The sequence below is a fragment of the Callithrix jacchus genome, chromosome 1, assembly GCF_049354715.1.
Source record: "Callithrix jacchus isolate 240 chromosome 1, calJac240_pri, whole genome shotgun sequence".
Classification (NCBI taxonomy): domain Eukaryota; kingdom Metazoa; phylum Chordata; class Mammalia; order Primates; family Cebidae; genus Callithrix; species Callithrix jacchus.
Genome location: NC_133502.1, coordinates 14,656,795 through 14,683,739, shown reverse-complemented (window position 1 = coordinate 14,683,739; position 26,945 = coordinate 14,656,795). Strand labels below are relative to the sequence as shown.

Here is a 26,945-nt window from a genome sequence, read left to right as displayed (position 1 = left end):
CGCCTTTTCTTTTTCTCTAAACAGATTGCTTCATTGCTTTTAGTTGCCATCCTATGTTTGGTTACAAATTTAAACTTGAATAAGAGTTTGTGACTGAGCCTGTGAGCAAGTAAGGCGTTTGTGACTGGATTGTAGGCAGCAAAACACTAGGGTTGGTTTCGTTCTGGGGAAGTATACTACTAAGCAGGTGTTTCAATACGTGATCACACCATTACAAATATTTGAAATGTGTGAATACTGTACTGCTCTGTAGGCCCTTTCCCATTGGTTTGAAATTGAAAGGCATTTTACTTGATGGTGGAAGGCGGCATGGGGGAATAGAGAATGGTGATTGATTCTAAAACTTACTAAAAACGTCAGCTAACTAGACAATGATCAGTCATAGCATTTTGAATAAGGCTAAGCTGTGTGTTGCGTCCTGTGGAGGATGTAAACTTTTGGCTTCAATCTCTACCCCACTCCACCTCCCACTTTCAGCCAAATACCCTCATCTGTGTCATATCTATGCAGAGATATTTCTGGGAACCCATTCATGTTCTCTTGTCTTAGATCTGTGTTTAAACATTGTGGATGTTCTTCTTGTATCTTGAGTTGTATTAAGATCAGTGATTCTGAAACATGGGTGGGTAAAAGCCTGCAGCATAGGTCTCACCTGGGGAGCTGTGCAAAATTCAAATCCTTGAGCCTCAGCTCAGGATTCTGATTCAGAAGTTCGGGGTGGGGTCCTGGAATCTGTATTTACTGTTATCATCATCATTAATTTTCAAGCTCCCAAAATGACTTGAGGTAGAACTAGGTTTAGGCAACCCTTACAAGACAGGGGTCTTGCCTTTACTGCTGGAGTACTGAGGAGGAAAATATTCTTTGGGATGGAATATTCTGGAGGACCTTATGAAAGAGGAGAACCTTCCAAGGTGAGTAGGCATTCGACAGGTTAATATCAGGAAGTGATGGGTGAACATTGCATATTGACAGCATTTCTGGAGACATGAGTTGAGGCTTCAGAAAGCAACACAGTGTTCTCACTGCAAAGGTTTGAGCCAGGGAGTGGTGAGGAAGGGCCAGTGTGTGTCAGCCCTGAAGACAGGGGCTGACGGGTGGCCCCGGGCCAGTGGTTGAAATTCAGCACATGGGGATGATGCCCAACCCTGGGAGTGAGATCTCCAGATTCCTTCCCCACTTCTTTCCATGGGGGGATTACTGTGGGAGGAGGAATCCCTGCTCTTGCTCTTGTTCTTGCTTTTGCATTTCCTCTTTTCCTCCCTCTGTTCAATGCTTTTCAACCATGAGGAACTTCACTTATGTGTGCACAAGAAAATAAAGTAAAAAAGGTTTCAATACAGTAGATTTTGGGTCCTTTGCCCAGATTGCCCTGAATTACGTATCTTCTAAAGAAGAACCTTGAGCCTGAGTTTTAATTCTTTTCAGTTACAGTGGATGCTATTTGAAGATCTGGTCACTGCAGTTTTAAAATAGGTGTTGATTTTGCCCCTCTGGTCAAGGAATATAAAAATTACCTCTAAAGAATCTGTTTAAAGTGGCTTTGCCTTGTGACAGCTCTGACCTTGAACCAGTTCTTTAACACCTCACTCTCCTCTCTTGTAAAATAAGAGACCTGTCTATGGTGGATGGAGCTTATCCAAGTGCCCCTGGAACCTGAGGCAAAAGAAAAGAACCTGGAATACTGTTCCTATCTTTATTTCAAGTTTTGATTGTTTATCATGGCTTTTGGAAGGTATTACTTTTAAATTTAAGTATTTCATTAAAATAGTATCTTAATTACTGAGTTTCTAGTGCTCTTATAAATTTCGTTCCTGAAATGAATACCTCGCTCACCTACCTCTGGTCCCACCTCTGAAGGAAGCACCCTGTAAGCATTAGCTACCTTCCTAGACATTATTTTAAAGTATTTCCCAAGTGGTAATAAATGACTTTAAAATTTTTTTTAAAAGTACCCAAAGTAATTAATACTTTTAAAGGAAAAAATTAAAACTACAGATAAGTAGAAGGAAGGGAAAATGAAAGTCATTTGTTCCACATTTCAGACACACTACGGTTAACAATAAATTTTTTTTTCAGTTTTTGTATCCTGGTTATCTTCTAATAGTTTCAGGCTTTAGACAACTCTCCAGTATTATTTGTGGCTCCCTCGAAGGAGGTATATGCTCCAAAAGGAGATAAAATTATGTTTGAAATAAAACTTAAAAATATTCTGATCTATTTATTACCAGTTATGCTAATTTTGGAACATAACTCCAAAGCATAGTAACTGTGAATTTTTGATAAGCTATTTAATTCATAAGAGCATCAAGGGTTAAATTGAACAAAATTCAATAAGGATGTATGTCAAGTGTGTGTGTAGGGGGCGGGGGTTCCTTAAATGTTTTTTTGCTCACCTGTGGCACAGTTATAAAAAAGTAAGTGTTGACTTCTAGCTTTAGGTCTTGGCAAAGCATAAAGGGAAGAGTGTGCCTGGAGAGTTCTTAAATGCTTTTGTAACATTGTAAACCTCACTTGTTTTGTATTTAACCTCCTGTTTTCAAAACGACAGAAAGGCTTAAGACCTGGCTCTTTGTAGTTGGGCCAGTGGAATGTTCATATCCACTGATGTCCCAGTTTTCAGAGCTTGATTAAACAGCTTTTTTCTTTTTATTTTTTTTGAGATAGAGTCTTGCTCTGTCACCCAGGCTGCAGTGCATTGGCACAGTCTTGGCTTACTGCAACCTCTGCCTCCCGGATTCAAGCGATTCTCCTGCCTTAGCCTTCAGAGTAGCTGGGACTATAGGTGCGTGCCACCACACCCAGCTAATTTTTTGTATTTTTAGTAGAGACGGGGTTTGACCATATTAGTCAGTATGGTCTTGAATTCCTGGCCTCAAGATCTACCAACCTGGGCCTCCCAAAGTGCTGGGATTTCAGAGGTGATCTGGTTTTCTAAGAAAACCACACTTTTCTTAGAAGAGTTTTTTCTTTGTTTGAGAGGGGAAAGATGAAGCCCATTGTGTTGCATGTATAATTCTTTTAAAAATTTTATGTTAATTAACAAATAATTGTATATATTTATGGGATGTAATGTGATGTTTTGATACATGTTTACGTTATGGAATGATTATATCAAGCTAACATATTTGTCACCTGATACTTTAATCAATTTTTTTTGTGGTGAGAACATTTAAAATCAAATCTTTAAGCACTTCGGAAATTATTTGGAAATGTAACAGAAACCCATTGATGATGTGGTGGTGAAGATGGTGATAGTGCTGCAGTGACCTTTGGTCTTTTAATAAAACTGCTGAGCAGTCTGACATTCCTTCAAAGTTATATGATGTGTGCTTTGATTCGGCAGCAGAGAGAAGGGAGGCTTGGACGGCCTTCCTCGGCACTCACCCTCCTCACCTGCCATGTTTGTATCTCCAACTCTAGTTACCTTTATTTGTAGCATATCTATCTGTGAATAGGTTAATTTAATTTACTTGCATATTTTACAAGCACTCGGGGAAAAGTTTGACTTCTTAGGACCTGTGGCCCAGGAATAACAATGTGTGAGCACCCTAAGACTGTCTGGCAGTGTTTTCTATTTCTTAAGTCTCTTAAGTTCACATAGGAAATCAGTTAAAATGAGCTTGGAGGAAATAGAAGACCCTCCTCTAGGCAGCAGGATGAGAAAGGCATACATCATCTTTGTGGCTGATGATGTTATTTTATGGAAGGGACATAACCTATTGCCTTTTAAAAGAGGGGACTTCCAGATTATTGTTGGGAGCCATTATTACTGTACGTGGTCATTGTCTTCTAAATGCAAGCTAAATTTAGCCAGAAGTGCTGGGGAAAATGTTACAGTTCCCTTCGTAAAGTTTCCACATAGTGGACTTTCCTCTGTAACCTGAGAGTGTGTTCCTTTTTGCAGAAACAGGAGTCTAGAGTTGGCCTGGAGGCCTGTCCCCTCCACGCTCCATGCTAGATAGCTGATGGCTGTGAACTGTGATGTGCGACCCCTTCCAGCTTGGTCCATCTCCACCACCTATAAATTGAGATGGCCCACCAGCATTGCACCTTGTAAGCACTGAGGGAACTTGATTTAAGTAATGTTTAATGTACAAATATAAGCTCTACAAAACCAATGAACTTGGAGAGTGGCAATTTGTGTTTCCCACTAGGGTACATCGGGAGCTGGACAGGGGAGAAGTGAATGAAAGATCATTCATCTTTTAGTTGTACTTGAATGATGCATTTTATTTAGAAAGGAAAACTTGAGTGCTTTTGAAAAAGTTGGATCATGTTTTTCACAAAGAATACATTCTCTGGCCCTTAACCTCAGCATTTGTGATTAGTGAGGAACGTGAGAAAATTCTAGCTCGTGAACTCCTGTGATAAATCATACCAAGGTGAGGCAGCTTCATTATTTATTTTAGAAGCAAGCATTAATGGATTGCCAACTGTGTACACAATGCTGTGCGGGGTGTGGGGTGGGGTAGGGGAAGCCCCTGCCTTCTTTGCCCAGTGCTCAAAGCTGAGGAAGGGAGAAAAACAGTCACAGATCATGCGAAACAAGGTTAAGGCCAGGTTTGGGTAACCCATACCAGGAGTTTAGTTTCCTGAGAAAAATCCCAGGCACGTTATATTTCTCTTGGCTTTGTAAGTCTCCATCTCCAAAATAAATTATTGACATTAGCTTACTGAATTATTGTTACCACGATCAAAATAAATTGATAGTTTACAGAAAAACTGTTGGTGTCCAGAGCTTAACAGCTCTATTTCCAAACTGAGACGATCCTGACCCTTCAGTAAATTCATTCATTGTATATTTTCTGAGCACCTGTAGTGTTTCAGAACCTGGGGACAGAGCAGCGAACAAAACAAAAAAGTGCTGCCCTCGTGGAGCTTTCTACCTGGAGGTAGAGAAAGTTAGACATTAAATAAGAAAAATAGTGTAGGATGCCATATTGGAAATGAAGGCAGGGAAATGGGGGAGGATGTCATAGGTCGGGGTGGGGCTGTCTTTGCTGAGAAGCTTCTTAAACCTTCCATGGCTGCAGGTAGAGCCTTCTCTAAACAGTGGGATGTGTCCTTTGTCAGCCTGACTCTCCCATCTTAGCTTTCTCATCTGGAAACAGAGGTTTCTTTAGAGACTGCCCCCTGCTGTGCCAGCACTGTGGGGTATGCCAGAGCTCAGAGGGCAGCCCCTGCAACCTACCCCTAACGCCGCCCCTGCAGTCTTCGTCACTGATAGCACGTTAGAGTTCTGTTATAGTTCTTGTTGTTGGCTGGCTCCTTGGCTCAGCCCCTGCTCTGCTGGAAATGAGAATCTGACATGTTTAGAAAGAGACCCCCTTTGTTTGTTTTTGTGTTTTTATTTTGTAGATAGTAGGTCAATGCATTCCATTGAGTGGCTTGTTTTTCCCCAGATATCATCAATAAGGAAATTTCTCATACTTCATGTTATGGATTATATAGAGCTGGAAAGATTTTTTTTGGTGTAAGTTCTTCATTTTACAGGTAAAGTTTGTGCGACCCAGAGAGGTGAAGTGACTTTTTCTAGTGTCACACAGCTGTTGTGTAGCATGAGGGCTAGGACCCCAGCAGGAGCTTCCTCTCCACCATTATCTCATAACCCAGCTCACTTATTTCTCACTGAAGAACTTACGAAGGCTTTTGAAGAAAACTTGCACAATATAGAAGACTTTAGAGAAAGGAGTCACTCACAGTACCGTACACCAGGGGTAATCAGTAGTTACATTTTGCTGTCATTTTTTTAGTCTTGTGTGTGTGTGATAGTGGCATTTTCTCAATGTCCTTTAAAGTTCGTAGAAAACGGTTTAGATTGCTTATGTTATTTGCCTGTGTTGGAGGTACAGCTATTGACTTTGAGTTGTCTGCCAGGCATTAGGCTTCAAATGACCGATTTACTGACTTCCGTCAACAAATGAGTAGACTGTGCACATGTTGACACTGCCGTCGGCATCTACTGCTTGTTTGTTTACCTCCTGCCTGGTGGTTAAATTGCTGTTGTTACCCCTCCTTAAACAGAGTTTGAACCTGCCCATGGGAAGAGATTTGTATCATAAAACTTTGGTTGGCTCTCTAGCTCTTCACTCCAGGCCTCAGTTTCCTCGTTCTGTGAGTGAAGGACCTTCCATTGGTCCCTTCTCTGAGAACTAGGTGAACTCCCTGGGCCTCTCTTCAGGAAACTCAGACACACAGTTTTAGATGTAATTTTAGAGGATTTGTGGACCACCTTCCCTAACATTCAGCCTTGGATTCTGGGCTGAGAAACATTGCACTAGGTGATAATGTGGATTGCATTTCTGTGACTATTTGATTAAATCTCTAATGACAAAAAATAACTGAGGAGGCTGGGCACGGTGGCTCACACCTGTAATCCCAGCACTTTGGGAGGCTGAGGCGGGCAGATCACCTGAGGTCAGGAGTTTGAGACCAGCCTGGCCAACATGGTGAAACTCTGTCTCTACTAAAAATACAAAAATTAGCCTGGTGTGGTGGTGGGCACCTGTAATTCCAGCTACTCGAGAGGCTGAGGCAGGAGAATCACTTGAACCTGGGAGATAGAGGTTACAGTGAGCTGAGGTCCTGCCACTGCACTCCAGCCTGGGTGACAGAGCAAGACTCCATCGCAAATAATAATAATCATAATAATTGAGGAGGGCATCAGACTTTGTATCAGATGTATCCTTTCCTATACTGACTGTTTTACGAACTCCTGAGGGTTCTGATGGAGAAACTCCCTCCCCCCGCCACTACGGGCTGCCACCGCATCTGCTCTTGCTGTAGCTTTCTCTCCTCCGCCTTGCTGGGTCTTTACCACCTCACTCCCTGAATTGTTGCCTGAACTGTTGTTCTGTCTCTGTTTTGCTGCTTCTCATGCCGTCTACCATGCTTTTGTCTTTCTCAGAGAGCAGATCATTTTCGTGACACATCTGTTCTTTGTTTTGGCCAGCAAGCTGACCAGCAACAGTATACTGTGGAAAATCTTTAGTCATTTGCTTTCTTATGCATTTTTTCTTCCTTTATCTCCTTCTCTCTTTCTCTCTCTCTTTTTTTTTTGATGGGTTTTGCTCTTGTTGCCCAGGCTGGAGTGCAATGGCACAATCTTGGCTCACCACAACCTCTGCCTCCTGGGCTCAAGTGGTTCTCCTGCCTCAGCCTCCTGAGTAGCTGGGATTACAGCGTGTGCCACCATGCCTGGCTAATTTTATATTTTAGTAGAGACAGGGTTTCTCCTTGTTGATCAGGCTGGTCTCGAACTGCTGGCTTCAGGTGATCCGCCTGCCTTGGCCTCCCAAAGGGCTGGGATTTCAGGCATGAGCCACTGCGCTTAGCCTGCATTTTTTCTTAATTTCTATTTATTGTTTCTGTTTCCCCAAAACAAGAGAAAAGAAATGATAACTTTGGAGTATACACAAGTACACGTATATAAGTAATATAGGTATACATATGTGTGTGGATACATATTTTTCTTTTGCCTTTATTGTTATATTTTAAGTATCCTTCTTATATGCCAGAAACCCCTAATAAAGGGAGTGAAGAACTTCTGTTAGGCTGAGATAATTGATTTATTACTGTATTGTTATTCCTCGTATGGTTATTAGCTATGGTTAGCCACAGCATCTATAGTTTCAAAACTTACATAGAGTCGTTGCTAAAAACATGTTTATCTGTACATTTTAAAACTTGAGTTTTACTGTTTTCATATACACTTGGTCTCAAAAATGTCTAGCATATTTCACAGAATAAAATTTTCTTACCTGAGGGAAAGGAACATTTTAGTAAGTTGTACTGAAAATTGTTGGGTTTCGATTTATGTGTAGTTAAACTATTGTTGGGTTTTGATTTCTGAACAATTGAAAGCTTCTGGCTTAATTTGGGCCCTTAACAAATGAAAATGTTTGCATATTTTTACAAATACACCATTGCACTTTAGGGCCAAAGATGACAAAGCTGCCATCAGCATTGAGTTCAGCAAATACATTGCGAGTGCTTTCAGTCCCTAAGACCCTGAACCCTCCAAGGTGGTTTAAGACACAGTCTCTGCCCTCAGTGAATTAACAGTCTCACTAAAGGGGCAAACTTAATAAAAGGTAAACTCCGAAAAGCTCCATAATAGAGGGAAAAGTCGTGCCAGAGGGTTAACCAAGAAGGAGCTGATTCATTCTGGCTGGGGGTGGGTCGGGGCGGGGGTTCGTGGGGAAGGTGGTATTTAAACGGGGTCTTGGGCATGGGTAGGAGTTCCTCTACAGAGAGAGGCACTCCTTCCACTAATCAGAGTGTTATGAAAGTCCACCTTATGGGTGGAAGAGGAAGATGGAGTTTTTATATTTATTTATTTTTAATTAATTTATTTATTATACTTTAAGTTCTGGGGTACATGTGCAGATTGCGCAGGTTTGTTACATAGGTATACATGTGCCATGGTGGTAGTTTGCAGCATCCAATACCCCGTCATCTACATTAGGTATTTCTCCTGATATTATCCCTTTCCAATTCCCTCACCCCTGCTATTCCTCCCCTAGCCCCCCACCCTCCAGGCCCCAGTGTGTGATGTTCCTCTCTTGTGTCTGTGTGTTCTCATTGTTCAATACCCACTTATAAGTGAGAACATGTAGTGTTTGGTTTTCTGTTCTTATGTCAGATTGCTGGGAATAATGGTTTCCAGTTTCATCCATGCCCCTGCACAGGATATGAACTCATCCTTTTTTATGGCTGCACAGTATTCCATGGTGTATATGTGCCATATTTTCTTTATCCAGTCTATCATTGATGGGCATTTGGGTTGGTTCCAAGTCTTTGCTCTTGTGAACAGTGCCACAATAAACATATGTGTGCATATGTCTCTATAATAGAGTGATTTATAATCCTTTGGGTATATACCCAGTAATGGGATTGCTGGGTCAAATGGAATTTCTATTTCTAGGTCCTTGAGGAATCACTACACTGTCTTCCCCAATTGTTGAACTAATTTACACTCCCACCAACAGTGTAAAAGTGTTCCTATTTCTCCACATTCTCTCCAGCATCTGTTGTCTCCAGATTTTTTAATGATCGCCATTCTAACTGGCGTGATGTGGTATCTCAATGTGGTTTTGATTGGCGTTTCCCTAATGACCAGTGATGATGAGCTTTGTTTTTCATGTTTGTTGGCTGCATAAATCTCTTCTTTTGAAAAGTGTCTGTTCATGTCCTTTGCCCACTTTTTGATGGAGTTGTTTGTTTTTTTCTTGTAAATTGAAGTTCTCCGTAGATTCTGGATATCAGCCCTCTGTCAGATTGCAAACATTTTTTCCCATTCTGTTGGTTGCTGGTTTACTCTGTTGATAGTTTCTTTGGCTGTGTGAGTTTTTGAATTTAAAGTTAGCTTTCCTTCAAGTCACAAATTGCTCTTGGGAGTTCTTAAATTTCCTGTAAGGTTTTTATGGTTTTGAGTATCCATGCTGTATAATAAATTTGTGTACATATTAAAATTTGAGACCTGAACCCCATTACAGAAGCATTCATTCCATCCTGCTTTGGAAGCCTTCCTCTTCCCCACAGGGTTTACAGCATTCTCTGTCAGCAGTGAAGCTCTGTACCATTCATACGTGTTCCTAGATTCGTTTGTTGTGGGTTCAACAAGCTGGCATGTGAAGGAACTCAAGGTTAGTAGATGGTAGGAGCTCAGCGCTTGTTTCTGGAAGTTGAAACCTTGTTGTTTGAAATGCTGTGAAGGAAAACATGGCCACCTACTTCCTGTTCTGGTAAAATGGCATTTCCTCCATTGGCCGCATCAACCGGATGTCATCCTCATGTCCTCACACATCAATCTCATGAGCCCTTTGGAGAAACCACATCCCATTTGGAGGCTTGGGATCTGAGGTTAAACACTGTGCCGTGTGACTCTCCTTGACAGTCAGATTCCTAAAGTGTTGGTCTTTCCTAAGTGAGCAGGGAGAGCGCCAGCCTTGCCGGAGAAGCTGTGTGATGGGAAAGCTGACAGCAGTGTCTTCGCTCCTCTGTGCCCTCAGGGTTTTCTTCTTTCATAAGGTGGGCCAGCTGGAAGGTGGTAGACTCAGATGACTGACTTGCTCTCAGAATTGCTGTTCTCAATTTAGGGTTTCTGAGATGTGAGTAGGAAACAGCTGTGTGAATTTTATTGCTGCATTTCCTATAAACACATTGCCAGCCTTCTACATTGTACGTTGATCAGTCCCCCTTTACATAAATTCCTGTGTGAGACATTTAAAAAACTTTTTTACTTGCTTGGGCCAGGCATAGTAGCTCACGCCTATAATCCCAGCACTTTGGGAGGCTAAGGTGGGAGGATCGCTTGAGCCCAGGAGTTTGAGACCAGCTTGGGCAACATTGCGAAAACCTGTCTCTACAGAAAATACAAAAATTGGCTCAGTGTGGTGGCATGCATCTGTAGTCCCAGCTATCTGGGAGGCTGAGGTGGCAGTAGAGGTTGAGCCTGGGAGTAGAGGTTGCAGTGAGCTGAGATTGCACCACTGCACTCCAGCCTAGGCAACAGAGTCAAACCCTGTCTGGGGAAAACAAACAAACAAAGAAACAAACAAACAAACAAAGCACTTGCTTTACAACTGGGTATATTTTCTCCTTTTGATGATACAAATTATGGAACTGATCATGTTTTTCTTTTCCTTTTTGTCTTGGCTGCTGGGAAGCTCAGAGCCAATTTAAAGTGTTTTCCTTGATTATAAAACAAAAATAAAGTCATTGCTAAACATTTTGAAAAATATACAAAACTTCAAGAAGGCCTGGCTCATGACATGAACATGTGGGGTTCAAGATGAATATTTAAAGGCAGCTGTCATCATCAAGCCACAAGGAGGGAACAATGGTTGACGTTAAATTGCTGAAGCAACTTTGTAATGTGTTATAGCAACATGGTTGGTGGAATTGTCATTTTAAATCACACAGCAAAAGCCCTTAGTTTAAGACTAAAATTAATTTCTTCAGGTTGGAATGAGGACAGCAACAATACTGTAGTTACCATTAAATGGATACCTGCTTTGCACAAGACACTTAAAGGCAATCTAAAGACCTTTTTACCTCTTCACTCCCATGATAGGATAATCACTTCCATGATAGGATTATAGCTTCACTCCCAGATGCTCTGTTTTTAATTGCTCACTGGTGATTGGTATTGTGCCTTTTAGCAGTGTGAGCATAGTATCACGGTTAAGCGTCTAGACACTGGATCCATACTGGCACTGCTGTCGGTATAACCTGCAAGTATTTAACCTCTCTGGGCATCAGTTTCCTCATCTGTAAAATGAGGATAACAGCATTACATAGAGTTGTTATGAAGATTAAGTAAACATTCTATGCAAGGCTTGAATAGGGCATGGGTCATAGCCAGCGCTTACAGTGTTTGTCAGATAAATTACTTAAAGTTCATTTCTTATTCCTTACAGAATCCCAGGGTATTTTGACTTAACAAATAGGGTAGGCTGAACACAGTGGCTCACACCTCTAGTTCCTGCTACTTGGGAGGCTGAGGCAGAACGATCCTTGACTCCAGGAGGTCAGGACTGCAATGAGCCATGATCATGTCACTGCACTCCAGCCTGGACTGCAGGGCAAGACCCTGTCTCAGACAACCACAACAATAACAAATAGGGTAGCATTGCTCTTATTAAGGCCCAGAAATTCTGATGGCTTCATGGTGGTGGGGATTTGAGGAAGAACTGTACTATTTAGAACTTCTTGAACCATTTCAAAAAGGTTTTTAAGTTATTGGTTGGGTTGTCCTTTACTAAGGCTCAGTTAGTGTGTTTTGTGCTTGTTGCTTCATCCTTCTCTGATTTGTAGCCCATTTCTAAGTTTTGACTTCACTGTAATTTCAACTCTATATGTAACTGAGACTCTGAGTTTTTTTCCGTTGTAATTTTACAAAGAAAGATTTGAAAAATTTATAGATAATATTATTTTGGAACACAGGAGGATTTATATTAACCCTGAAAGACTACCAAGGTTGAGAGATTGGGTAGTTAAAAAAAACTGTAGAAGCCACTAATTTATTCAATGCACTCATTGATCCCTTGAGATCATTACAGCAGGTGCTGGGAGAAGGAGGAGGCCGTGCGGGGACTGGGTGGCGTCTCAGCTCTCCCCATTGCCCCATCCGAGCCCTCCCGGCCTTGTTCCTTTGTCTGGAAAGTGGGAGACTTGTGCCTGTAACTTGTTAATAGTTTGTGTATTTCCCTGGCTAGAGTACCTCTGGCATCTATTGTTGTTACATGATAACTACTCTCGTTGTTGACTGAATACTGCGACTACTGCTTCCTACTGCTGCTGCCGCTGCTTGTTATCTGCTGTTACTAAACGTTCCCTGATGTCCAGGAAATACGCAGAGTAACTCGGAGAAGCTCTGCAGTATCCATGAAGTGCAGAGTAATATTTGATTCCCTCTTTAATGTTCATTTCCACATAACTTTTAGATAAATCCCTCAACACCTCTGTTTTGATTTTTCCCAGGAGACTAAAAAAATGACTCCACTGTTAAAGATGAAGAAATAATAAAAATACAGACTCCTGGGAAGACATCTTGGGTGCTATTGAACCATAGGTACTCTACCACTTTCACTATGACCCTGTCAGTACCTAGTACTGGGGGCACCTTCTGGTACCCACACGCCTGGACTGAAAGTAATATTCTGTTTAATAAATGCATTTACTATGATATGTGGTATCCCATGAAAATGTTTGACGACCTAATCTTTCTGGCATCAAATAGTAGATAAATTAAGTGTTGCATTCTGTGGTCTGTCATGAGGGGTGAGACCTTTTCCTCCACCTGGTGTAGGCTCTGGGAACATGCTTGCTGGTTGCTCTTCCCTGCTTTCCTCATCAGCCAAGCATTTGGTGTTTAGCCATAGCACAAATGAAAGCATTCCAAAGCTGGAAGAATTTTAGAACAACCAGACGACCTTGCTGTCTCTTAAGCTCCTCAAGCTTCTCATTGAAGGTAATTATGAAGGTGTCTAACTGCGACTGGTTTTCTTTTAACCACCGCACTATTTTGATTCTGATTGATTTGGCCCACGCTGTGTAGAACAGACACAATAAAGCCGGTCTTTATCAGAGAGGCAGTACACTGTGTATTGTTCAGCTCGGAGTTTGTTTTCCTTTGGCTAGCAAGTGGGAGCCTCCCCTTTTGCGTGGAGTAGTAACACCCCTGGAGGCTGGCCTTCGCTGTCATGCCTTCCCACCCCACAGGCTCTGCAGACCCAGCCAGCGGGGCTGACCACTTGTGCCTGGGAAGCCAGTTTCCTTTCCTTCCTTGGGCCACTGGCATGCCTGTGTCTTGCGCAGCCAGGGACTTGCAGCTGTTCCAGTTGCAGACTTTCTGACTTGTGTTTTCAGCTGAGAATGCAGGCTGATAAATGCCGGACAAGTAGCAGAAGTGTCAAAAAGGAGCTGGTGATTGAGTCCCCTCTGCAATACAAGGATGCAGCTCAGGTCGAAGTGGAAGCAGAGAGCCCGGGCCCTGTGCCGGTAAGAGGGTCTCCTACAAAGCGTTGCTGTGTATACCCCATGCTGGGTTCTTACTGTGCGTGTGGACGGGGTTGACGCCTGCTGCCTGTCTTTGATTTCAAAACTTGCTCTGCTTCTCCCTTGTGAACTCTTTCCCTGTAGTATGACTTTGGTTCCACTTTGAGTCTTGTGTGTGAAGAAAGAAATGTTGACATTTTGTGGGTGAATGTGGTTTCTAGGAGCCTTCTTTGTATGGAACAATTATGTATTGTTCACAATTATGTCCCACCTAGCTGCAGTGTTTGTGAATGTAAACCCAGGGAAGCATATTTTAATTGCAACTATAGGGTTGAAAAAAGAGATGCTTTGCAAAATTAAAACGTTTTCTACGTTATTTATGTTATTGAGAAAATGAGGCAGGTCCCATTGGGGGGTTTTAAGGAACATAACTTGAAAATACTACATAGTTTAGAAAGGATACAATTTACATATGTTCTTCTTACTCATTTTACCGGGAGGTTTACCTTGAATAAAGTAGGGAAGAACCTAAATTGTGAACCAGCTGATAGAAAGTTTCTGTTCTTAACATCAGCTAAACTCTCAGCAGTTGGGTAGAGCCAAGTGCTTTGCTGGACTTTGGAGGGAGGAATGTGAAAATGGTTGTGTTGTTATCATCAGTGAGTAGGTTGTGCTTCTCTCTTGGAATTTCTTCAGTACAATAAAGGCACATAATTTTTTTAAGCAAGCTGCACAAAACCACCAACGTGCACTGCAGAGTGGGGGACAATTGAGCCTTTCAAATTATCTGCTGAAGAGATTATTAAACTAATACGCAGTGATTTTGTTTAGTGATTTTTTTCTTTTATGCGGAGGTTCAGTTGCTGTTATCAAGAAGTGTTTGCTCACTAATTTACTTAATTTCTAATTAATGTCTAAGAATTTGAACTTAAACTTTCCTCTGAAGATTTGATTTGAACTGAATTCCTTTCTCTGTGACTTGTGAGACTGCCCTCTATTGTATTGCCTTCAAAACTATATTGCTAACCCTGAGCTGAAATACTTAGTAAAATATGATGGTCTTTTTCACTGCAGATTTTCATCTTAGAGATTTAGGTTTCCTTTCCTCACCCTCTGCTACATTGTTTAGAAATATAATTCATTGTCCTGGATTCCTTGCCGCCAGTATAATAGCTCGCTTATCTGTTGGGTTGCTCACGGGCTATATGGGTTTCACTACTTAAAGCAGCTGATGTAACTTATGATTTCTTGGAGGAAGTTGTGTGGTTTAGGTTCCCTTGTGAATATTCTTAAAAATCTTCTGTCAGTGCTTCTCTGGCTATGTAGAAATATTGGTTTACGGGACTGAATACAGTAGAAAGATGCTGTGCAATTTTTTTTAAAGCACACAAGTGACTTTCTAAACTTATTTCTCTTTCTAGTGCTCAAGAAATTTGCCATTTATGTCCAAACTATTTGTTTAGGTAAATCTCACTCCAGGCAGTTCCACTGGGGGTCTTTTTCCACTGCAATGGATAAGGCTGTGCTGGCTACAGCTGCAGTTAGTGCGAACGCTTGTCAGGGCCCAGAAGCTTCTGGCAGTGTAGAGATCACAGCTCTGCACACCTGCAGAGAGGCGTGAGGGGGTGAGGAAGCCAACAGTGACAGAGAAGCTTTTTCTTATCTGGCCGTATTTGTCTTCTTCCAGCAGGGTAAGCAAGATAAAAAGAACTAATGTCAGATAAGAGAGGCAAGGATATTTCAGCAGGGCCTCTGCCCAGGGCAGATCCCTTTCCTGTGGCTGTTGCTGCAGTCTGGCAAGCAAGAGTTCAACAGAGTGCTGGGAAGACAACTTGTTTCTCAAGATGGTTTTTCGGAAGTAGGCAGACAACACCATGCAACCTGTTTGTGGCAGTACTATTTATTGTTAGCATGTCAGTGGCCTACGGGCTTGGTGAGAATCCCCAAGACTGTCTGTCATTTGAATGAATTATACCTAGAGACGTTTAAATGTAGGTGACATACTTTATTCAGGAGGTAGCATTTTGACATAAAGTTTTGCTGTTTTTAGTTATGTATAGAAACAGTCCCTGGGGGAAAATATTACATAATTTAGAAAGGATAAAAGTAATGCATGTAGTATAGAAGTAGAAAAACAAGAAATGCAAATAGTGTAGAAGAGGAAAAGAAGTGCCCTTGTTTCTACTATCCAGTGGTGACCGCTATTAATAACTTGGTGTATTTACCTCCAGACTTTCTCCTGTGCCAGTAACAGTGTAACTCCTGTGTGTGTGTGTGTGTTTAGAGAATATACTATTATAAATTTCTGGGTTAATTTTCTCCCAGAACACATCAAGAACATTGTTGTCACCATATGTGGGTTTATGCCATTTTGTTTTCTTTTTGACACAGAGTCTTGCTCTGTCACCCAGGTTGGAGTGCAGTGGTACAGTCTTGGTTCACTGCAACCTCCACCTCCTGGGTTCAGGTGATTCTTCTGTCTCAGCTCCTGAGTAGCTGGGATTATAGGCGCCCATCACCACACCTGTCTAATTTTTGTATTTTTAGTAGGGCGGAGTTTCACCATGTTGGTCAGGCCAGTCTTGAACTCCTGACCTCAGGTGATGCGCATGCCTCACCCTCCCAAAGGGCTGGGTTTACAGGCGTGAGCCACCGTGCCCGGCTTATACCATTATTTTCAATGGCTATATCTCATTTTGGGTCTGTACTATAATTGGATGGTTATTCAATTTGTTTCTAATTGTTTGCATTAGTAACATGCTACCCATAAGTAGATCTTGAAGCATGTAGGCAAACCAGTACTTGTTCTGTAAACTTTCTATCAGAAGTTCTCTCTTGCTCTTATGATTGGTGGTAATGTTATTTCCCCTCTGCCAGGGGCACCTTGAAGGTTTCCCTTAGCAGTGGCTGCTTGTTCAGTGTTAGGAAAGTTAGTGTTTTTCTTTTCTTTTTTTATTTTTGAGACGGAGTTTTGCTCTTGTTGCCCAGCTTGAAATGCATTGGTGTGATCTCAGCTCACTACAACCTCCGCCTGCTGGGTTCAAGCGATTCTCCTGTCTCAGCCTCCCAAGTAGCTGGGATTACAGGTGTGCACCACCACACCTGGCTAATTTTTGTATTTTTAGTAGAGAACTCCTGACCTCAGGTGATCCGCCCGCCTTGGCCTACCAGAGTGCTGGAATTACAGGCATGAGCCACCACGCCCAGCTGAAAGTTAGTGTTTTTAAGAGAATATGTGTTTGGACATTATAAAGTTTCAGAGGCTGCAAGGTTCAGCTTACAGGCACCTACATGGGTGGGTCTTGTCCCCTGCATTGTGATAGTGGGGAGGAAGCACATGGTGAAACTTCCCCATTTCTATCCAGGCTCACTGCCAAACCCACTGAGAAATGACTTTGGGGGCTAGAAATCACTACCAGGGGAACAGGCAGGATATTCTTGATGTCTGCATGTTAGTTCCCTGCTCACATTTGAATACCTATTTTTACCACCCCCCCAACTCTAATGCAGTTTCTGGAAATAATTTATTCCAATTGTTACTGCTCAGTAGTTTAGAGGAAAAAGTCTTCAAAGAGCCACAAAGGGCTGGGTTATATGTCATTTATGCAGCCCTTTCATTGGGTTACTTTTGTGAGTCTGGTAAGGACTGCAGCCCAGGTCTTATTTTGGGAATTTTTAAGGTTGAAGGATGTGAAGATTGAGAAGAACTGAATTTTTCTGTTAGGTGTACTCATTAGGTATTTTTTAGAAAGTATCACCAGGCACCGTGGCTCAAGCCTGTAATCCCAGCAGTTTGGGAGGCTGAGTTCAAGACCATGGCGAAACTCCGTCTCTATAAGAAATACAAAAATTAGCCAGACAAAGTGGCATGCATCTGTAGTTCCAGCTTCTAGAGAGGCTGAGGTGGGAGAATATCTTGAGCCTGGGGGGTTGAGGCTGCAGTGAGCAGAGATCATGTTGTTAATTTTCAATTAGACTTAAGATTACTGTGATTGAGTGAATTAAATTATACTTAGACAATAAGCCTTTCTGCCCTGTACATTTTCCTGCACCCTTAGAGACAACTTTAGAAAAAAATAATGATATTACATCAATGATATTTAATTAGTAGTTTCCTTGTTTTTAAAATATTGGATGGTAAAGGAAGGACATTCCCAAAAGCTTTATCTGGTGACCTATTCCTAGTGACAAGAATAGTAAATTTTACTTATTCAAAGCCATATGCCTTCACTACAATGTTCTCTGTGTTTCATTTGTTTATGCATTAATTCATTCAACCCACATTTATAAGAATGGAGACTTGCCTGTCTTATTGGACAGTGGATTGAGGTGAATGAGACCAACACCCTCCCTCTCTCCAGGCAGCAAGGGCTGAGGAAGGAAGGGGTTTGTTCCTCAGAAATGCTTTCATATGGTATTTATGAGGCACAGTGAGTGTTAATGCAGATTGTCCATTCCAGACACTTAGGCAGACAACACTTAAATCATCAGCAGCTCCAGCAAGGACGTGCTCCAGATTTTTTAGCAGCTAATGTAGGCATAGCCCTGCTTTGCAGAAGGCACAGGCCGGACCCCTGACTATTCATGTAAACAGTGTTACATGAGGCTCCTCTGCTGCACACCTATTTTGTGGAGTGGTTGGTGGGAGGAATCTTTAGGGAGTGCATTCTTAGATAGGGTCCAAGTGAATCTAATCACTATGCCAGGCCTGGAAAATTATCTCAGACACGGGGTTTCCACAGCTTGTTCACTACCTCATTGCTATGCCAAGTCACTGCTACCTCCTGGGACTCTTGCTTGTATAGAAAAGTAAAATCCACCCAGCTCTGGTGTTTCTTTTCTCATCATCTGCGATCAGCATGGAGGGAGAATGGCTGGTTACTGTTTTATATAGCAAGGTAATGCCAATAGTTGTGTAATAATAAAAATAGTCACTACTTATATAGTGCCCTGCTCTGTGCCAGGAACTGTTTTATGGCTGCTAAATATGTTATTTCAACTCATCTTCACCATTCTAGGAGACAGGCATGATTTTTTTCTTCAGACGAGGAAACTGAGCACAGAGAAGTCAGGCAACTTACTCAAAGTTACACATTCAATAGTGGCAGAGGCAGGATTGTAGACTTTGGGTCAGGTTTTCTAAAATCCATACCTGGACACATATGCATGATTCATGAACAAAAATGAACGTATTCACCTGAGCTTCGCATTGACTGTAAAGATGAACAAGAAAGGAAAAACACACTGCCCTTAAAAACAACAATTGTTAGAGAAAGGCCAGTTTATAAGTGACAGCCAACAATGGTTGAATAACATGAAGACAGTGATGGTCATGTGAAGACAACAGAAATATGAATGAAATAGAGCTGCTCTCAGGACGCACATTATCTTGGGTGTTACATTTTATCATCTTCCCAGAAAGTTACATAGGAGCATAGACTAGTGAGAGTCTGAGTCTGGAGGCATTCTGTTTTCCTCCCTGTGTTCCTTTTTAAAAAATTTATGGCATGATCCAGGTTAATCCTGAAATGTTGATTCCCTAATTAGTAAAACGGGCACTGTGGTCCCCATAGTGTTTACAGGGGCTGCCATTTGTGCAGGTGTGCTCTACTCTTGGAAAGGTAGTGGCTAAACACAAGGCTGCAGAGCAATGTCCAGCTGACTGGTGGCGCAGGCGGGCCAAGAGACCGGAGATCTAATTCTGATCCTGCATCTGTCTCCCAATCTCTGCAGGTCGCCACCCTCCTGGGCGTCAGTTTTCTTATCTGTAAAATGAGGAGCCTGCCGTACATCATCTCTAAGACCTGGGGCTCAATCTCCAGCATTAGCATCTTTCATCTCAAAATAACCTGGGATGTAGGCAGGTTTAGGACTGTGGCATTTCAGTTTCAGGTGTTAAGCTTTGTTTATTCAAAATTGTTTGGGTTTTGAGTTGTTGGAGCTACAAAATGGGATCCTGGAATTCCATCCAGTGTAAGAAGTAAGACCGAGGAAATGGGTTCGCCACCTGGAAATGGATCAGAGTGGCAGTAGAATTTGGAGTTAGCAGGGCATCCTAGGCAGGAGGTAATAAGACAGCCTAGCTCCAGCCTACAGATAGCATATGACTGTGAGGATACTTTTAGAACCAAGAAGGGTTGGAAATTATAGTTTTCCCCAACTTTCCAGAAGTTTGAAATACCCTGTAATGTGATATACTAGTGCTAAGTCTCTTTTAGAATGACATTTTGAGGCTTTGGAATTTTTCAGTGCTCCCTTTCCTGACAAGTATAAGTGCCACTTACCAGTGGGTCTCAAGGGCTCTGCCAGGTTCCTGGGGAGGAGCCAGTCTCATATTCTGCTTTGGGACCTCCTTAACATGGAGAGTTGTCGCTGCCAAGGGAAAGGCAGCAGTGAGCAGTGCAGAGAGCCCAGCACTCACTCTCAAGAGACTCACTTGGCATTTCTAAGCCCGGACTGCCTTGCATATCAGACAGAGGTTTAGCAGTGGCTGCCCTCCAGATCCCCCATCTCTGAAGGTTCTCTGGACTGCCTGTTCGACTACCACATTGTACCTTTTCTACACTGAGCCATGTGCATTGTGCTATTAGACTACTCTTTCTAAAATACAGAGATGGGTGGGCCGTGGTGGCTCACGCCTGTCATCCCAGTACTTTGCGAGGCTGAGGTGAGAGAATTGCTTGAGGCCAGGAGTTTGAGATCAGCCTGGGGAACATAGCAAGACCCTGTCTCTACAAAAATAAAAAATTAAAAAATTAACCTGGCTTAGTGGGACAGACCTGTAGTCCTAGCTATTTGGGAGGCTGAGGTAGGAGGATTGCTTGAGCCCAGGAGTTCAAGGTTACAGTGAGCTATGATGGAGCCATGCACTTCAGCCTGGGTGACAGAGTGAAAGTCTGTCTCAAAAACAAAACACAGACCACCACAGCCCACTGAAATAGTTGTTGATGATCTGCTTAAAACCCTTCTCTGACTCTTCCTTTGCAGAGAAGAAAGCAAAACATGGCCTCCTTGACTCTCAGAGGCTGACCCTGAACTTGCCTGCTGATCTCATCTCCTGCAGCCTCCAAAATGTGCCCTGACCCAGGCTCTCCAGTCTTCTTTCCACCTGGGGTGCTTTCACACCTGGGCACAGCTCTACCTTTGCCTGGCACACACTGCGTTGGATAAAAGGATAAAATCCTCATTTATGCTTCAAGCCCCAGCTCACATGCTGGCTTCTTTGTGAAGCCTTTGCAATCCCTCTCCCCACATTTCCCAGTAGACCGTGTGCTCCTGTAGCCCATCATGGTGCGGTCATTCCAGCTTGTGGTCAGGCATCTGCGCTTCATTGCAGTAAAGGTTTGTACTCCAGTCTCCCTCACTAACGGGGACTTCTGCCCAACAGGAACCACCTGAGGGGTTTTGCTTTCTTTGTATTCTGTCTCTGATATAATGTCAAAGGTCTTTTTTTGTTTGCTTTATTTTCTCCCACTTCTCAGCATGGTCCTGGTGACTCTTTGGGGAAGGTATAGGCAAAAAACAGTTGCAGAAAGGGCCTACAGGAAACACTAGATCTGAAAATCATTCACGTTTTTATTTGCGTCATCTTCCACCTGCAAAGGTTTAGCCACCAATATCCAAATGTCTTGATTGCCAAGAAGTAGAGAGGGATGCAAGTAGAGGAACTTGCTTGACTTACATGCGATGTGGGTATTGTGCCCCTGACTCTCATGTGCATCTGTTGTTTTCATCTCCGTTAAAATGCTGGTGACGTTTTATGAGAGCACTTAAGTGCAGAAGAGCAAACATAGGTTCCCAGAGTCGGACCCCTTCCTGCTCCTCTTAGCCAGCACCCCTTTTTGTTATCAGTATCTCTTCTTCCTGGCAGCTGTACCTGGAACCCTAACATCATTTTTGATGGTCATAGTACACTTGGAAAAATCACCGTGTGACATTATCACAACAGCTTCTCAGTAAATTGATTATATCTGGAAAAGGTAGAGATCCATAAGACAGGCAGAAAAGATGGCTCTTCCAAGGGAGAAAGCGTTCAGAAAGGTGGGGCCTGTTGGAGACACTGGAGAATGTGGTCCCCTGCTTCCCAGAACCAAGACTAGACCTGACTTTTATTTTTGATGTGATGTTTTTTCCAAACTCTTGAATGCCCAAGTAAAAATTTCAGGAAGTAAATTGTCCATTGTTTTGCCATGAAGTTTAAAAAATTACCTGTATATTAAAATTTCTTACAGTCTATAATAGTGCTGTCTAATAAAAATATAACATGAACCATATATGTATATCTATATAATTTTTTTTTTTATTTTATTTTATTTTTTTGAGACAGAATCTTGCTCTTTCACCCAGGCTGGAGTGCAGTGGAGTGATCTTGGCCCACTGCAACCTCCACCTCCTACATTCAAACAATTCTCATGCCTCAGCCTCCCAAGTAGTTGTGATTACAGGCGTGCACGACCACACCTGGCTAATTTTTGGATTTTTAGTAGAGATGGGGTTTCACCATGTTGGTCAGGCTGGTCTTGAACTCCTGGCCTCAAGTGTTAACCCTCCCTCAGCCTCCCAAAGTGCTGGGATAACAGCCATGAGCCACCGCACCTGGCCAAATTAAAGATTTTCTAGTAGCCAAGTTAAAGTAAAAAGAAACAGGTGTAACTAATTTTAGTAATTTTAACCCAATATTTCCAAAATATTACCATTTCAATTTTGAATTCTTACTATGAAATCAATGTGTTTTATCTTCTTTTATTTGTGTGATGTCATTGACATTTGGTGTCTGTTTTATGCCTACAGCACATCTGAATTTAGAGTCACATTTTAAGTGCTCAGTGGCTAAGCTACCTGTGGCTGGTAGCTACCACATTGATCAGTGCAGGTTTATACTTACACATTCTTTAGCTTAAAAGCCTCAAACTAAAAAGCTGTCATTTTAGGGGATGAGTCACTGGATGAGGAAAAATATTTGTCTTTTTTTTTTTTCTGTAGGAAAAATGCATAATTTAAATGTGTGAGTTTTCCTTGAAAAGGTCATGGCTAGAAATATTTGATGGTAATATAAATTACTTGATGGCATTAATATGTGTCAAGGCATTTAAACCTGGTTCTTTGGAAAGATTTAGTATTTTGGAGTATGATCTTTAATATTTTTGAGGTGGAAAATGATTATTGTCCTGGAAAGGACTCTGCTGTGGTGAGATTGTAAGGCCTGGGCAGTTCAGTGCCTGGCAGATCTCAGAGCAGGGAGAACTTCTGTTTTCCCTGGTGACGTGGTGCCTGTTGCATCCCTGCGTGGATCGGAGTTCAGTATTTGTCATATGAAGAAGAACAGGGACATTAGAGAGGCACTTCTGGTTCTAGAAATCTGAAATCCCATCATGCTTACTGTCCATGTATGATGGGAAGGTCCTGGTCTTGGGGCCAAGAGACCCAAGGATCACCATCTGTGTGACCTTCAGCAGGCCATCTAATTCCTCTGAGCTTCAGTTTCCTTATTGGTGAAATGGTGATCATGCAACCATAGTGTTGTGGGAGGTTTAAAGAGACAGTGTGCTTGTAATCCAGCAAAGGTATGTGTGTTGTAGGGGCTAAAATTCTACCGAATGAGAACTACACATAGCCATGTAAGGTCCCCACCTCCACCATTTGGTGAGTTCATAACTCTTTCCAGGTACTACGTGTTGAACCCTGTCAATAACCTGGTAATGGTGATAACAGAAATTGTTACTTTTCCCATCTTTAGATGCCAATATGGAGATTTAAAGGTTAAATAAGCAACTTGCCCAAAGGGCACATAGTCAATAGGCAGTGAAGCCAGGATTTGTTTAAGAATAGTTTTTAATATGAAATTCTCAAACATATACAAAAGTAGATGGACTAGTAGAGTGGTTCTCCAACATGAGTGGGCACCAAAATCATCTGAAGGGCTTGTTAGCACACAGACAGTGGGGCCTCACCCCCAGAGCTTCTGATTCGGTGGGTCCAGGTGAATGTGTATTTCTAACATGTTCCAAGTGATGCTGATGCTGGCCCAGGAGAGAACTTACATAACCATTGGACTGATGTAATGAACCTCTGTATACCTGTCACCACCTCTGGCAGTAGTTAACATTTTTGGGACTAGGATTTAAACTCTAACTCCCAACACCTGCCCTTTACTGGTCTCTGTACTGCCGGCCTGGGGATGGAATCTGCAGAAACCGTTTTGTGTACTATGTGTTATGAATATTCCATTCCCTATCCCCAATATCTTAAAATAAGTAGCTTAAAGTAAGTTGTTTTGAAATCTGACTAATCTGGCTTTTAGAGCCTTTTATCTTAATTACTTGCCCTCTTCATTTCAGAGTTCCAAAACAGCTTTTATTGACGTAGAAGAATTAGCAATTTTAGGTCATAATGCTAAAAAAAAAAAAAAAAAAAGAAAGAAAATTGCCTGGAAGAGTCTACCTACAGTCTAGATTTGAGATAGAATTATTTTTACAACTATGATAGAACATCTTTCTCTTTTTTGATTTTATTGTTTCTTTTCACACGTGAAAAAAATAGCAGGCAGAATTAGAAGCCGAGACTACTGTATGTGTGTGAGAGACACATGTTGGGCCCACCCCAGGCACCCTACCTGGTTCTTGCTCTGTTCCCCTTTCACCCTTCCTGCCTGGCTTTGGCCCATGGCCTGTATCAGGGTAGGGAGAAGACACATGAAGCACTGCACTTGCAAGAGAGCTGCTCCTGTTCCACCTCACTTCGTCCTCATGTGACTCCCCCGGGCAGTGGAGGAAGTCTCCTAAATTCCTATCTTGTCTTCCTCTCCTCATTAACATTCTCAGCAGCATCCCCAGCAGCATCCCCAGCAGCATCCCCAGCGAGCACAGCTGACGGCTGGCTGGCGAGGAGTTGTGCAGGTTTTCTTTAGTTGGTATTATTATTCCTGTCTTTGTTATTATTTCCAGTTTCATTATCATGTACCTCTTACACATTTCCAGGTGCTACTGATTTGACAGTTGTCAGATCTGTATAACTGCTGTATGAAAGGGGAATTCAATGTTGTATTAGTGTTTTATAACAAAACACTGAATTCACAAATGTCTCATTGTTGGTGTTAGTCTGTTCTTAGGATAACACACTTTGGAGCATGAAAAATATATTTGGATGTCTGGGAGTTTGGTGTTTCCTATGCATTCTTACACATATACTCGAAAGCATTAACTGCTGTGGTTTAACACTCAGATTTGAGCTTATTTCTAAATCTAAGTTTAGATAAGATTTCCTTTTTCCTCCAGTATTTAGATTACATGTGCCTGCACATTGTCAATGAAAGTGCAAAATGAAAATGTAGGCATCGTTTTAGTAGGGGCTGAGTCAAGATCCTGGGCCAAGGCTCACGAGGTTCCTTCTGGGGCCCCAGGGCAGTCCCTAAACTCCCAGGCTTCTAAATTTCCCAGTGTGTCAAATGAGAAGACTAGACTGGATCGTCACAGCTTCTGATGTTAGCACAAGCTTGTAGTGCTAACTAAAAGCTTTTAAGCTGTATTACTGAACCTGTAGTACCTTTTAAAAAGCATGCTTCCAAGCAGCTTCCAGATCGTTGTCCCTACAGACACTCACGAGCAGTCTGGAGAAGAACATACACTAGTGAATGAGAGTGGGATTCTATCTTATTGTCATCTCCTAGTTGTAATGTCCTGAGTTAGGGACAGAAGAGCATGTCTGTGACAAGGTGATGTAGGACATCTTCCTTCCACTGGAGGATGGTGTGGGGCCTACCTGTGTGTCTCTCAGCTTCTCCTCCTGTTTGCTGGCTTCCTGAGACCCCTTCTTTCTGTGGCCCTACCTGCCACTCTGGCCTCATCTCTCCCTGCAGGCTGTAGTCCAGGGTGGCTTTGGCACATGTGGGCACCCCAGGTGAGCTGATCTGATCATTGGTACCCCCTCAAATGGACACTATTCCAATATTTGCTTACTTTAGAGGAGAGACTGAGGTCTGTGTGGGCAAAGGTGGAGCAGGGGGCCCTCGTGAGGTGTGTTGCTCTCTGACTCCAGTGTTCTCCACCCTGCCGAGGAAGCAGGGCCCTTTGGTTGACCATCCAGTGCTCTTCAAGCACGTCTATCTGGGAGACCCACTTCTCACCTCAGGCAGCAGCTGCATAGAGTCTCTTTTCAGAAGGGCTTTCTCCTAAGTATAATTTTCCCATCACTTTGGATTTCCAGTGGTGCTAGAGCACCTGTGGGCTGAGACCCCCAAGCCCCCTTTATGCAGCCATATCCAGCTATTTCGAACTCCTGACTGCTTCCAGAACTCACCATGCTTAGTGAGAATTTAGCATGAAGCTCATGAAGCTTAAGTTTCAGGATCGCTTTCAAGCCACACTGGAAGGGATTCCAGCAATTTTATATCTATTCGTTTGTATTTTTTGACCTCACTGTAACTGTACACATTTCAGGCCCTACAAAATCTACTTCCATCCATGCACATGCTCCCTGTTGTCTACATTTTCTCTGCAGGGAATCCTCAATCCACCCTGACTAGTGGCTGGCTTGTTCATCTATCGATCAACTCCAGGAACCTCCCTTAAGAAGCACCCCACATCACTGGGGTCCCTCACTCATCCAACACAAAGTTATTGAGTGCTTCGGCTATGCTGGGTGCTGTTCTAGGTGCTGGAGAAAGCAGTGAATACAATGGACTCTATTGCCCTCATGGAGCTATAATCTAGCTGGGCAGAGGTTGAGTTCCTTCTAGTGGGCCAGATGCCAGTCCTGGGTCCCTGCTGCTGTCATTGATTCTGCTGATTGTTCACACACGTACCTTCTCTCTGACTGCCGGCTCTCTGGGGCAGGGATGTGTTCTTTTTATCTTGATGTCTTTGGCACAGTGCATGTGAACCAGCTCCATGAATACCTGTGGAGAGAGGGAACACGTACTGCTAATCACGTGTGTGCACAACGAAGGGAGGCGACTGTTACTTTTCTGTGCCCACTCTACTTTTAGGAAAACGAGGATCCTTCCTGCAAATTTGACAACTTCAAGAAGTTCCTGGCGGGGCTACGTACTGAGAGTCGTGTGCACAGTGGGAGTGCAGGAAGGCTCGTGTGGCCCACACTTGTGAGCACGTGGCTTCAGAAGGCCCTTTTTATTGCAAGCTGCCATGTCCCCATTCCCATCACCAGCAACAGTGCTGGTGTCCTGTTGGCAATGTTGAGAAGCACTCTGAAAATGGACCAGCTTTATCTCAATCTATCAAGTAGCTTTTACAGCCATGCAGATAAATCAAGGAAGTCCTAAATTATTTATAAGTAGAAAGGACAAATTTCTCATTTCTTAAAATAGCTCCAAGAGTTGCCATTTAGTTTGCTATTTCAAGAAGTGGCATTCGGGATTTCAGCTCTTGTTAACATTTAATGACCAGAGACACAAGGGCAAGAAATGACTGGAAAGTTCATGTGAA

At 42.6% G+C, this 26,945-nt stretch overlaps 1 protein-coding gene across 50 annotated transcripts in view; it reads left to right on the top strand.

Moving 5' to 3' along the window:
* The window catches only part of DOCK9 (dedicator of cytokinesis 9), a 295,684-nt gene that overhangs the window by 94,337 nt on the left and 174,402 nt on the right, over window positions 1–26,945 (top strand). For 17 of the 50 annotated variants that reach the window (XM_035293190.3, XM_035293167.3, XM_035293159.3 and 14 more), the window contains exon 1: window positions 13,238–13,509. The exons of the other annotated variants lie outside the window; for them this stretch is intronic. In XM_035293190.3, coding sequence (XP_035149081.1) covers window positions 13,384–13,509 — 126 coding nt within the window. In that variant the 5' untranslated portion in view covers window positions 13,238–13,383. Of the gene's footprint in view, window positions 1–13,237; window positions 13,510–26,945 lie in introns of those variants that run through there. 50 annotated transcript variants of the gene reach the window in all.